Below are 13,054 nucleotides of genomic sequence, written 5' to 3' on the forward strand. Positions count from 1 at the left end.
CCTTCCTCCTCCGCCCCAGGGACCCCTCCGTGAAGAGGACTCTCTGTCGTGGCTGCTCTTCCCTCCTCGTCCCGGGCCTCACTTGCACGCAGCGCCAGAGACGTGAGTGCTCGTGCAGAGGTGGGGACATGGAGGAGCGCTGGGGGGTGGGGCGAGGGTGGGGAATGGGGGGTTGTTGAGAGGCCGAACAGCGCCTGCCTCGCTCCCGATGGGTGTCCGCGTGGAGTTTGCAGGCGTCGGCCTTCTCCAGCTCTGGGTAAAATTCTAACTCCACTTGCACAACCCAAGGTTTGGGCTTGGCTTTTTTCCCCCAGTCTGGGCAGGTAGAGAAGTGATGGTATCATGAGGCAACGCCACCTATGCGTAATAATAGATATTATGTAGCCTCGTGGAGGACATGGTCCCATCACCATCCGTTCATTAAACAAATACTTATTTTCTAAAATGAATCAAGTACTGTGCTGGCTTCATTATTCTCAGAGAAATTATAGTCTGATAAGAGACTAAGAAACGATTAAAATAATGTAAAAAAAAGGCTTTAATTGAGGGAGTAGAATGCTAATACTCAGGCTAATGGTGGTGAGGTTCATGATACGCAAGGTAATGAGATATGGAAATTCTAGGCACGTGTGAGGACTTGGAAACTAATGACCTTGTGGTGCTGTCAAGGTAATGCTATTTCAGGAGGCTGGAGTTTGGGATGGGCAGGAGCAAGACACAAGGCTGGAGGGGGAAAATAGGCCAGATCTTGAAGAGTCTTGTTAAGGAGTTTGGACTTTATCTTAAAGAGTTCCAATAAACTGATGGAGTTTTGCAGGACCTGATACCATCAAATTTGTATTCAAATGGAGGAGGGAATTCCTACTGAAAAACAGTGGTGGCAAAACAGGATGCAGGAGACCTTTTCTAAACCTGGGTACTCTCTTCCTTTTTCCCACTTTACCCCAGGCCACAGGGGACAGCGCTGGACAGTACAGACCTGCCTAACCTGCCGACGCAGCCAGCGTTTCCTCAATGATCCTGGGCATGTGCTCTGGGGAGACAGGCCTGAGGCCCAGCTTGGGAGCCAGGCAGGTGAGAGGTGGTAGAGAAAATGATGGATATCCTAGAGGATAGGGACAGTGGGGAACACAGAACTGAAGAGGACACGTGGGTGGGTTCTGGGCTGATGTGAGAGATGTCACAGTCTGAGAAAACTAATTCTGCTCCTTTACTTATGCTTATTTACCCAGATACCAAACCACCACAGCCCTTGCCAGACACAGCCCAAACCATTCCAGTCATCCCTCCTGAGGAGAAAGTGCAGCCTCAGGGCTCTAGTCACCAGTAATAGATTTACTCCATCTTCCAAATAAATGAAGTTTAATTCCATTTTACTTTTTGTGATTCTGTTCTGTGGCTATTTTCTTTTGTTTCTGTCTGTGTTTCTCAGTATCCTTTTTTTTACCGCCTTTGAACTCTCCCCACGTAGGGAGATCCTGATTTCTTTTTTTTTTGAGTTGGAGTCTCACTCTGTCGCCCAGACTGGAGTGCAGTGGCTGCTCCCGGCCACCGCTGCCTCGACCTGCTGGGCTCCGGCAATCCTTCCACCTCAGCCTTCCAAGTGATCCTGAGCCACTTTAGGGCACTACATAGTCAATAGTCAATAGTCAATAGCCTTGACTATTGACTGAATGACTGGACAGAATGACCATACCACCACTGCTGTTTTAAATGTGGGAGTGAAATGGGGCATGGGGGAGAGTTCATGTCTTCCAGGCCCACTCACAGTTGGTCTTTATTCAATCTCAAAGTTGTTTTCTGTAAAATTCTGACAAGTGGAATGGTACAGACCTGAACTAATAAGGTCAAAGATGCTAACAAAAGGATACAGCAGACATTACACAAGTATGCTCCATGGTAAATCCTCAAAGATTTCTTGAGAATTTGTAAACAATTAAAATGTTTTCTTTGATCTCCCTGAGAGCCTACTCAAAGACAGAATTCCCAGACTGACTTCTCTGCTAGCTGCCAGCTAAGCAGATTACCCCCCAAAGTATACAAATAGAATTTGCTATTCTAATAGTGCAGTTTTCTTTCTTCTATGTCTCTAACAAATCCTTGTGTTGCACTTACCTATTGCTGCATAAAAATCACTTATTGTAGCGTAAAACATAATGATTTATTATTTCCTCTGATTGATTCTGTGGGTTAGGAATTCTGAAAGGGTTTGGCTGGGTGGTTCTTCTGCTCCATATAGGATCAGCTGAAGTCACATAGCTGCATTTAGCTGGTGTCTGGTAGCTGATCTGGAAAACCCAAGAAGTTTCACTCACATGTCTAGCACCTCTTTGCTTCTCCAGGTGGTCTTGTTACCTAGCTAACTTTGATATCCTCCCAGCATGGCTGTCTCAGGGTGGTTGGCTTTATTATATCGCTTCTGGCTCCCATTGTGCAAGTTCTTACCAAGTTTATGCTGGTGTTGCACTTGCTGATGTCCCCCTAGCCACAGTAAGCCATGTGGTCAAGACCAGAGTTAATGTGGAAGGGGCTATCCTGGAATTGGAATGCTGGAAGTTTCCTTGATTCTCTGGGCACTAACACATCCTTGTTTTGCCTTTGCCCCTGACTTGGTCTCTCCACCGACTTCTTCACGTGTCAGTAAATTATTTGCGTAAAGATACTAAACAGCCCACAGGTAACTAAATGTTTCTGAGTTATTTTTTGACAGTTTCTTTTTGGAAATAGTGCCTACCTGGGTCAACCAACAAAAACAAGTGGCGTGAAAGTACACCTTGTGCACAACTGGACCTTTTGCATCCTCAGCTCACCTCTGTGGCTCCACCAGTGAGTTTCATTTCAATGATTGAGCTATTTGGCTCTTGGACACTAGATCTAATTCTTGACCAAGTTTGTCTTGAGTGTATTATAACTGCATATGACTAAACACGTCCATAGTGACATAGCATTGGAGAAACTTTTGAGTTTTGATTTCATGGCTTAATTAAGTGATTCCTTCCATATGGGAGATCATGAAAATCAGTTCCTAGTAGGGAGGAAGACAAAACAGAATCTGGAATGTTTCACTTGGAAGTCTTTGTGGTTTCTTAATTTGTTGTATGTTTCCATCATATAGTTTTCTCTAACTCTAAAGACCATAGCCCTCTTCCTTCTTCCATGGCTGTATGCAGTAGCTCACACCTGTAATTTCAACACTTTGGGAGGCCGGGGCAGGAGGATTGCTTGAGCCCAGGAGTTCGAGATCAGCCTGGGCAACATAGAGAAACCTCATCTTTACAAAAAAACCAAAAAATTAGCCAGGCATGATGCTGTGCACCTGTGGTTTAGCTACTTAAGAGGCTGAGGCAAAAGGATTACCTGAGCCTAGGAGTTTGAGGCTGTGGTGAGCCATGATTGTGCCATTGCACTCCAACATGGCCAACAGAGTGAGACCTTGATTCAAAAAAATAAAAATTAAAATATAAAGATCATAATCCTCTTCCTCCTTCCAAAATTCTTTTTTCATGCTTATTTATAAACTATATAAAACAGTTACATATATAATGTAATTATGTTTTCTATATAATATATACTAATATAGATATATATCATGATAGTTGCATAATATATGCAAAAATGGATTTCCTGTAGGAAAGATGGAAAGAACCAAATCCCTACTATGAAATAGCTTTCTCAAGTGTTTCTTATAGTTTGGTAACTCAAAATTTGTGCCCTTTCAGGACTCTTTGAATAAATGTAAACAAAGGAGAGAAAAAAAGCTTAGGTTATTCAAATTGAATCAAGAAATGAAATTGTTCACTAGTCATGAAAACCAAGCCTTAATCATTCTGTGAACATTCATTTCATTTAGCACTTTCAAAACTGGTAAAAATGAGTAGGTGAAAATGAGAAGGATTGAGAGACTTACTCTGAATTCAAAAGAGATATAGAAAATTATAAAGATACTCATCAAAGGGAATCATAAATAATTTTCATTGTCTACCTCAACTTATTAGTTGTAAGTATCAAGTAAGATAATGTACATGGAGACACGTTAAAAGTGAGATAGAGTATTTTAATTAGTGATAATTGTAATTGTCCTCATAATAAAATGTGTACCCTAAAGCATAACTATATCACAATAAAAATGGTACCTATGCTTGGTCAGTGCATAATATATTTTTAAGATACTCTGGAATAATTATAAATAATTGGATCCTACAAAGAACATGTAGAAATCTCTTCTGCATCCTCACCCAATTCCCCTTCATTGATTCCTTTTTTATTGAGGTAAAATATACCTAAAATTTAGCATATTAACCATTCTAAAGTATACTATTCAGTGGCATTAAGTACATTTGCAATATTGTACAGTCATTACCACTGTCTAGTTTCAGAACTTTTTCATCATCCCAAACAGAAACCAGTTTCCATTAAACAGTCATTTCGAATTCCTTCCTACTTTGGACCCTAGCAACCACTAATCTGCTTTCTGTCTCTATGGATTTGCCCATTCTGGATATATCATATAAATGGAATAATACAATTTGTGGCCTATTGTGTCTGGCTTCTTTCCTACTCAGCAAGTTTTGAAGATTCAGCCATGTTGTAATGTACTTCATTCATCAGTGGACACTTAGGTTGTTTCTGCTCTCTGGCTAATATGAAGGATACTACTATGAACAGTTGTATATAAGTTTCTGGTTGAGTACTTGTTTTTCATTATGTTGGCATACTTAAGAGTGGAACATATGTTAGTTTTATGTTTAAAACTATAGTTTTGAGGATTTATCAAACTCCTTTTGACAGCTACTGTACGATTTTACATCCCTGCCAGCCATATACAACAGTTCTGATTTCTCCCCTTCCATCTACTCTTTTTACTTTTAATTTAGTTTCTTTGTTTTGTTTTTGTTTTTTTTTTTGTTTTTGAGTTGGAGTCTCACTGTCACCCAGACTGGAGTGCAGTGGCCGCTCCCGGCCACTGCAGCCTCGACCTGCTGGGCTCCGGCGATCCTTCCGCCTCAGCCTTCCAAGTAGCTGGAACTACAGGTGCACGCTACGATGCCCTGCTAATTTTTTTGATTTATTGTAGAGATGAGGTCTCACCTGCCCAGGCGGGTCTCGAACCCGTGGGCTCAGGCAATCCACTCACCTCAGCCTCCCAAAGGCGCGGGATTACAGGCTGAGCCCCGAGCCCGGCTCTCTTTGTTGTTTTTTATAGCCATCCTAGTGGGTGTAATGTGATATTGTTATGAGTAAGTGAGAAGAAGTTACGCCAGCAAGTTGTTTAATTAATTATGAATTTATTAAACGCGCGGGTCAAGAGTAGGCAAACACCAGAAAAACTCTTGGCAAATTGCTGTAGTTTGTGACAAGCTTTTATAGGTAAAATTTGCAGCATTGGTTACATAGCAATTTAGTGACCATAGCAACTATTTACTAACAACTTGGCAACCAAAATAGGAATTTCGATTGTTAGGGAGCTTTGATTAATTTCTTGTCAGGTAGGTATAGCCAATGCCCAGGAAGTCCCTGGAGTTCTGCCATTAAGATATAGTTTAAGGTAGTTTCATGGAGACAAGGAAGAAGAATTATTAGACAATGGAGTTACCTTGGTTAGGTCACTAACAGAATATAAGAACAAACAATGAAAATGTCAAAGCGTAACATTTGATTTCAGTTAACATAGCGTACAATCACATGAGAACTATGGTGTAGGAGTTCTGTAATGGTCAGCAGGTGATGGTCAGTATAACCTGCCCAAAGGAGACAAAGCTGGGGGTCTGTAGTCATGGGACTGTTACTGTAATCACACGTAGGCATTGATTCTTAGGCAGGTAACTAAGATGAGTTTTAAACAAAATGGAGTAAGCTGGTTAATATTACTACTTTGCTAGCAATTTGATTTTATTAACTGATTTAGCTTATTTCGATATCTTTGTGGTTTTGATATATATTTCACTAATGACTATTGATGTTGAGCATCTTTTCAGGTGTTTGTTGGCCATTTGTATATTTTCATTGGAAAAATATACTTTCAAGAGCTTTGCCCAGTTTTAAAAAACTGGGTTGTCTTTTATGTTTGTTTTTTTTTCCTTCAGAGTCAGGCTCTCACTCTGTCACCCAGACTGGACTGCAGTGGCTAACCAAGATCTTGATCTTCTGGGCTCACGTAATTCTTCTGCCTCAGCCTCCTGAGTAGCTGGGACTACAGGTGCCACATGATCATGCTCAGCTAATTTTTTAAAAAAGTATTTTGTAGAGATGAGGTCTCACTATGTTGCCTAGGCTGGTCTTGAACTCCTAGGCTCAAGCAATCCTCCCTCCTCAGGCTCTTAAGGTGCTGGGATTCTAGGCATGAGCCACTGCTCCTGGCCATCTTTATGCTTTGAGTTTTAAGAATTCTTTATATATTCTAGATACTGGGCTCTTATCAGATGCATGATTTGCAAATATTTTCCCTCATTCCATAGGCTGTCTTCTCACTCTCTTGATAGTACCTTTCGATACATAAAAGTTTTTAATTTTGGTGGTGAGGCAAACTACTTCCTTAAAAGAAACCCTTCAGCTTGTACCAGTCTACACTCCATAGCAGTATACCAGGGTTCCTCTTTATGTGCTTAGTAGATTTAACCAGCTTCTTAATACTCACAATCTAATGAGTAGAGTGTTTCCCTTTGTTGTTGTAGCTTGCACTTCTCTGATTACCTGTGATACCATGCAGCTCTTCAGATAATTCATCAGTTTTCCTTTCTTTAAATTGATTCTTCAGATGTTTCCCCATTTTTCTATTGGCTTTCACGAATTGTTTTCTTTTTGGTTTGAGTGATGTTATGGGCTGAACATTGGTGTTCCACCAAAATTTATATGTTGGATCCCTAACTCTTGGTGTGATGGTATTTGGATAGGTGGGGCCTTTGGGTGTTAATTACGTTTAGATGAGGTCATGAGGATGGGGCCTCCATGATGGAATTAGTACTCTTGTAACCAAGAGATCAGAGCTTTCTTTCCCTGCCTTGTGAGGACACAGCAAGAAGTCAACTGTTTGCAAACCAGAAAGAGTGTCCTCACCAGAAATGAATCTGCTGGCACCTTGGTCTTGGACTTCCAGACTCCAGAATTGTGAGAAATAAATGTATGCTAGCTAAGCCACCCAGTCTGTGGTATTTTGTATTAGCTGCCATAGCTTATTAAGACCAAGGCGTGTTTTGTTTTGTTTTTCCTATAAGGGAAAATAATTCTTTTAGAGTTTTACCAGACATGTTTGTGTCTTTAATACATTTGGAGTTGATCCCTTCAGATGGTGTGGGGTCATTTGCTAGTTAACTGGAGCTTGAGTGAATGCCTCATCTCCAAGCTGTGCTTGAGTCCCCCCTTTCTTTTGAAGCCTCAGCTCTAAGCAGTGGTCAGTGGCAATTTCTTTCAGAAAAGGCCTGGATGCAGCCTGTTCTGAAACATGTATGCCGAACCCATCAGGCACTCTCACTGCCGTTGTCTTGTGTTGCTGACCCATTCTTATCTCGTCTTTGAACTCACTTATAACATTTTCTCTTATGTTTTTCTTATTGCCAGGTGTTTGGAGCAGAGGGTCTTTGTCCAAGTATGAACTTATTCTGTCATTCTGGCCAAAATACATCATTTAGGGTTCTTGTCCTGCTATGTGGTTGGTTATGCTGAAATATACCTCAGCCCGGTGGAATCCTATCAGAACAAAGTTGAAAGAAATTGTGGAGAAAATGAACAGAAACACTTTCAGGCTCAGCTGGAGTGTGCTTGTAGCCTATCCCAGATTGGGGAGTATAAGACTGATCATTGATTCCAATCTTTTACAGCTGTAGAAAGAAATCTGGCCTAAATCCCAATAACGGGGGCTCAGTTCAGCTTCTGACACTAGCTGACTGTGTGACTTGGGGCAAGTTAAACTCTCTGGACTCTTTTTCAGTGGGTAATATATGCACATAGTAGGAAATTGGTATAGTGAAGAGTTAATTTTCCTCACCTTTATCCCCAAGCCACCCATTTTCTCTTCCAGAGGCAAATACTGTAAAAAAAACATTCTAGGTATTTGTATAAATATATATAAATAAATGTTTGTATTCAAAAACAAAAAAAATGAATATACATACAAACATTTAGTTTGCTTTTAGGAATCTGTACTTAGGTGGGAAAATTGAAAATAAAGTGAGAAAACATTGCCTTAAAATCCAGGGTATGGCTAGTTGGGAGGGGTTGTGATTGCTGGAGCAAAGGCATCTGGGCTGTCAGCAATGTCTAATTTTACAATTATAGTAGTAGTTACATTGTGTCGGGAGCGGATGTAATGTGGAGAGCAGGATGAGCAGGACGAACACTGTCACTGTAGCAGGCCTTGAGTAAAGGCCCCAAACGAAGGCAAGGTCTCGCTTGGTAGCTCTGCATCCTAGCCAAAGGCAAGGGATGCAGCCACCTGCAGGAACGCATCTCAGATGCCCACACATCCAGGTGCACATAGTATAAATAAAGCCTTAGCTACAACAAGATAATCACGGAACAGCTTGCCTTTAGATAGCAACAAAATTCTGTTATAGCTCCCTCACAGACCTTGAATCCTTTCCAGCTTTCTTTGTGCTTGATTATAAAATAAACATGCTGAGCTAGTTCGGGGCCACTCCTCCATCAGAGGAAAGTGTCCCACCTGGCCCCAGCTTTTTTTTATGTCTTTGTGTCTGTGTCTTTCTTAATCTCTCGTTGCTCTCTCTCGGGACCTTCAAGGCAGCTGCTCGGGCCGCAGCAACATTGTGTATATACTTCATTTAACTGTACTTTTTTCACTTGTATCATGTTACTTTTCATGATAAAAATAATTTTGAAGTAAAAAAGAATGCTGCTCTTAATATTTTTGCTCATATTTTACTTTACACCAGGGTCTGTATCAACATGATAAATTCCTAAAGATTGATGTAAATATTGATATAAAATATCTAATTGCCTTTCATAGAAGGTATATCAATTTACTCCCCTACCAACCATGCACAATAGTGCTTAATTACCTCACCTTCACCAACACTGTTTGGCATCATCAAACCTTGGGTCTTTGCCCACCTGATAAATGGCAATTAGTTTTGTTTTGTCTTTTTTCCTATTATATGGCCCTAATAGGTTTATTTGTGAAAATGTGTATAGAAGTCACTCTTTCTAGTGGTCAGGTTCAAATGGGTAGGAAACTGCTTTATAAAAAAAAACAAGGACTAGACAAATGTGATTTATTGTTATTATATCCCAAACAGTGACCCATCTCTATGTAAATGAATGATTGACCATCCTGATACATCTGTCTTATTTTATTTTCCAAAATGAAACAGTATTAACTTTTCTAAGCCAAATTGCCCTTGCAGTGCTTCAAGGAGATGCTTGGCAAGCATGGGGGATGGAAGGACTGAAAAGATGAGTGAGCAAACCATGTTTTAGGAAGATTAAAGCTCCTGAGACAGAGGAGTCCCAGACAAGAGGCTGCAACAAGCTCCCTAACTCCAGCTTGTTTTTGTTTTTGAGTTGGAGTCTCACTGTGTTGCTCAGGCTGGAGTGCAGTGGCACACTCATGGCCACCTCAGCGTCGACCTGCTGGGCTCTGGTGACCCTTCCACCTCAGCCTTCCAAGTAGCCAGAGCTACAGGTGCACACTACCACACTTGGCTAATATTTGGTTTATTGTAGAGATGAGGTCTTGCCAAGTTGCCCAGGCTGGTCCCAAACCCGTGGGCTCAGGCAGTCCCCTCGCCTCAGCCTCTCAAAGTGGTGGGATTACAGGCTTAGCCACCGAGCCTGGCTAGCTCCAGCTCTTAACACCCACTGCCTTGTGGAAGCAGCTGCCCTCACCTCTTCCCTTCACTCCCACCTCCTATATTCTTGTGCATCGTATGTGATTTTTCTTCAGAGCTCAAGGGCAGTGCAGTCTTAGAAAAACTGCCAAGAATTTCTTAATCTTGAAGTCCTTTATCTGAAGCCCAAGAAGACATCAAGGTCTGGGGCAATGAAGGGCCAAGAATCTTCTCCATGGAGTGCTGGGTATTTCAGCGCAGGTGTGGGAGGCCTGCTCTCATTCACTGTTTTCTGCAAGTATCACTTTTGCCTGAACACAAGTATGTTTTAAAAATTATAGTTCCACTCTGAATTTAAAACTAGTATTTTTCTAACACACTTTAATAAATAAGGAACCAGAGGACCAGTTGAGGCTTTCACCCAACTTTGCTGACTTTGTAAGCCCATTCTCTTATAACTGTGCAAAAATAAATTAAAAACTCATTTGTCATTCTGACAAAGATGCCTCTGTGGGAAATCTGACTCTGAATAATGCCTCAGCTATCTTCTACACGGTGGTTCTCAAATGGAACCCTGCCTCCTCATCCCTGGGACATGTGGCAATACCCGGACATGTTTTGGGCTTGTTACAATTGCGTAGGTGGTATGCTACAGGCATCTAGTGGGTAGAGGCTAGGGATGTTGCAAACCACCCTACAATTTACAGGACAACTTCCACAACAAAGAATGATATAATATTGTGTATATATAATATACATATACACAAAATGATGCTCAGATGATTTACATGACATGTCCAAGATCTCATGACTGGACAGATGACCAGTTGAGACTTTCACCCAGCTTCACTGACTTTGCAAGTCCAGTTCTCTTATTGCTATACAAAGACTTTCCCTAAATATACTACTAACAAGCCATGAAAGAAGCCTCTACATTCAGATGGCAAACTGGGCACAAAATCTTTCCTCCTTGCCTCCTAAGATATTGTCAAAACATTATTGGGGAAATGAAATCCAAATTGCAAAGAAAATGAATTAGACCAGTGATGAAAAATCTCCACAAATATTAGAAATATAGAGAACAAATATGAAAGAAAACAGAAGTCCCATAATAACCACCTGAGAGGGATGAAGTAGCAGAGATAACCAATCAGCCTGCTAAAATGGATCCCCCTCTTCTCTCTTCCTCTCACTCCTCCCTTCCCTCTTTGGAGGACTCTGCCCTTCACCGAGGCTACCAACCAAATCCACTTGAGGTTGTGCCCCAGGGTCGAGTCAGCACAGACCGGCCTCCCCGAGTTCCCGGGTCACAGAAGTACTGGCCCCGCATCCATCCTGTCAGAACTCCACACTCTGCCCACGTGAAATTAAGTCCTGGCGAGTGTGGACTCTGCTGCGGTTTCACCGCAGTGCCTCTATTCCCCAACCCCCACCTTGTACCTCCATCTCCCGACACCTGGATGCTCTGCAGTCACTGGGCACTGTCCTCAGCGCCATGTGCCCTGCGACCCCCTCAAAGATGACCACCCTACAGGATGTGCTAAATCTTACCAAGCACCTTTCCAGTCACAACTTTTGTCTTAAAGTTCCTTTATTATTCTCATATGACAACTGATACACTTAGAACACAGTTCTACTTATACGCTGCATATAAAAGGAAATGAAAAATAAAATATAACAATAAAAGGTATTTATTTACAATGTTAGGTGTGACTAACAAAGACATCAATTTCCCCTACTAAGTACTGAGATCAATAAGCACAACTACACTGGCTTCCTTACTTTTCCCTTAAACATAGTCTATATTTGACCCTTGTTTGTTGGAATAGTGATTCATATAAAGTAGATGAGGAAATGGAAACCCAGAGAAGTGAAGTACTCAGAATCGCACAAATAATTTAACTCAAACTCCTGACCTCAAGGGATCCTCCTGCCTTAGCTTCCCAAAGTGCTGGATTACAGGCATGAACCACTGCACCTGGCCAGAATCACACAACTGATTTGTTATTAGTCAGGAAGAGAAAACTGAAAGAAGAATAATAGGTAATTAGATAGGGACAGAGGATGATAGTGGGGCAGCCAAGAAAGGCCAGAGTTTTGTGTGTGCCCATTTCTCTTTCTCAAGCTACACCGTACCCTAGAGGGATCACTAGGGTCCCCATCAACCACAGCCACAGAAGTCCACAGAGGCCTAGACCTGAAGGCAGATGTGAGAGGGTAACCTTTGAGAGTTCAACATTCCTAACTCATAGGTTTCTGGATACCTGGACACTTTCTTCTTACACTGTTTCTCCATCTACCTCAGGGACTGTGTTTGGGATGTAATCTATACTCACCTTGTAACACAGTTGTGTTTGCCCCTCAGATGTTTCTATTCCCTTGGAGTGCAAAAGCTGCCATCAAAGTCTTGGGCTGAAGGTCAATTCGTGGCTGTGTGGGATGCTGGAGTTGGTTGCTTTTCTTTTGTGGCCGCCCCATGCTTCACAGTCATACTCCTCTCTAAGAAATTACTTAGATTAAAGAAGGAAACACATAAAGAAAGAATATTTATGGGCTTGATTAATTAAAGTACAAAAGCACTAACTTTCTCATTTTTTTACTGGTATTTTATCTCTAAACTTTTAATTCATTTCAAACTTTTGGCTTAACTAAAAATCGTGATTGAGAGCCCCTAGGATTTGGGGAATACAGCCCACATTTTCCAACTTAAATATGTAGTTCTAGCCATATCGATGGACTTCCAGGATCCTTTTTCAATAATACGGAGGTAAATTGTACAAATCATGTCACTGCCCCTTTTTAAATAATCCCTGGTACACTCTTGAAGGGGTCCAGCCCCTTTGCCAGGTCGTGAGATCTCCTGAAGGAGAGACGGATAGGCAAAAGACGAAAATCTTATACCCGGACACCTGCTTCCTGAACAGATGACATCCTTTATTAGTTAACAGAAAGCTTTTATAGCATTTGTAAAAGGGGCAAGACAAAGAAAATTCCTTCATGTACATATGCTTTAAAAGTTACCACCATCTAGCGGTCTTTAGAAGAAATGAATAAGCCAAAACACTATCTGTTTTCAGTTAATGAGTCTTGAGATAAGTGTGAAAGGAGTTTCACTTAAACTAAACATAATGCATACAAGGTTTACTTTGACTTCGGTTCCACATCACTTGTCTAATTAAAAAAGTCTTAAAATCACTAGTACAAAACTATAGATTGTACCTAGTGATAGTAGGAATATGAAGCCCATTGACTTGACCAAACAACAGTGGCTAGCA

At 41.4% G+C, this 13,054-nt stretch overlaps 1 protein-coding gene across 3 annotated transcripts in view; it reads left to right on the forward strand.

Moving 5' to 3' along the window:
* Positions 1 to 13,054, forward strand: part of LOC103273533 (ribonuclease P protein subunit p21) — a 30,585-nt gene that overhangs the window by 349 nt on the left and 17,182 nt on the right. The window contains exons 3-5 of one of the 3 annotated variants that reach the window (XM_008070970.1): positions 20 to 102; positions 949 to 1,074; positions 1,233 to 1,380. In XM_008070970.1, coding sequence (XP_008069161.1) covers positions 20 to 102; positions 949 to 1,074; positions 1,233 to 1,330 — 307 coding nt within the window. In that variant the 3' untranslated portion in view covers positions 1,331 to 1,380. Of the gene's footprint in view, positions 1 to 19; positions 103 to 948; positions 1,082 to 1,232; positions 1,381 to 13,054 lie in introns of those variants that run through there. The other 2 variants (XM_021719026.1, XM_008070971.1) reach the window with 2 other exon arrangements.

This window comes from Carlito syrichta, unplaced genomic scaffold (assembly GCF_000164805.1).
Source record: "Carlito syrichta isolate Samal-C Ts95f unplaced genomic scaffold, Tarsius_syrichta-2.0.1 Scaffold314080, whole genome shotgun sequence".
NCBI lineage: Eukaryota > Metazoa > Chordata > Mammalia > Primates > Tarsiidae > Carlito > Carlito syrichta.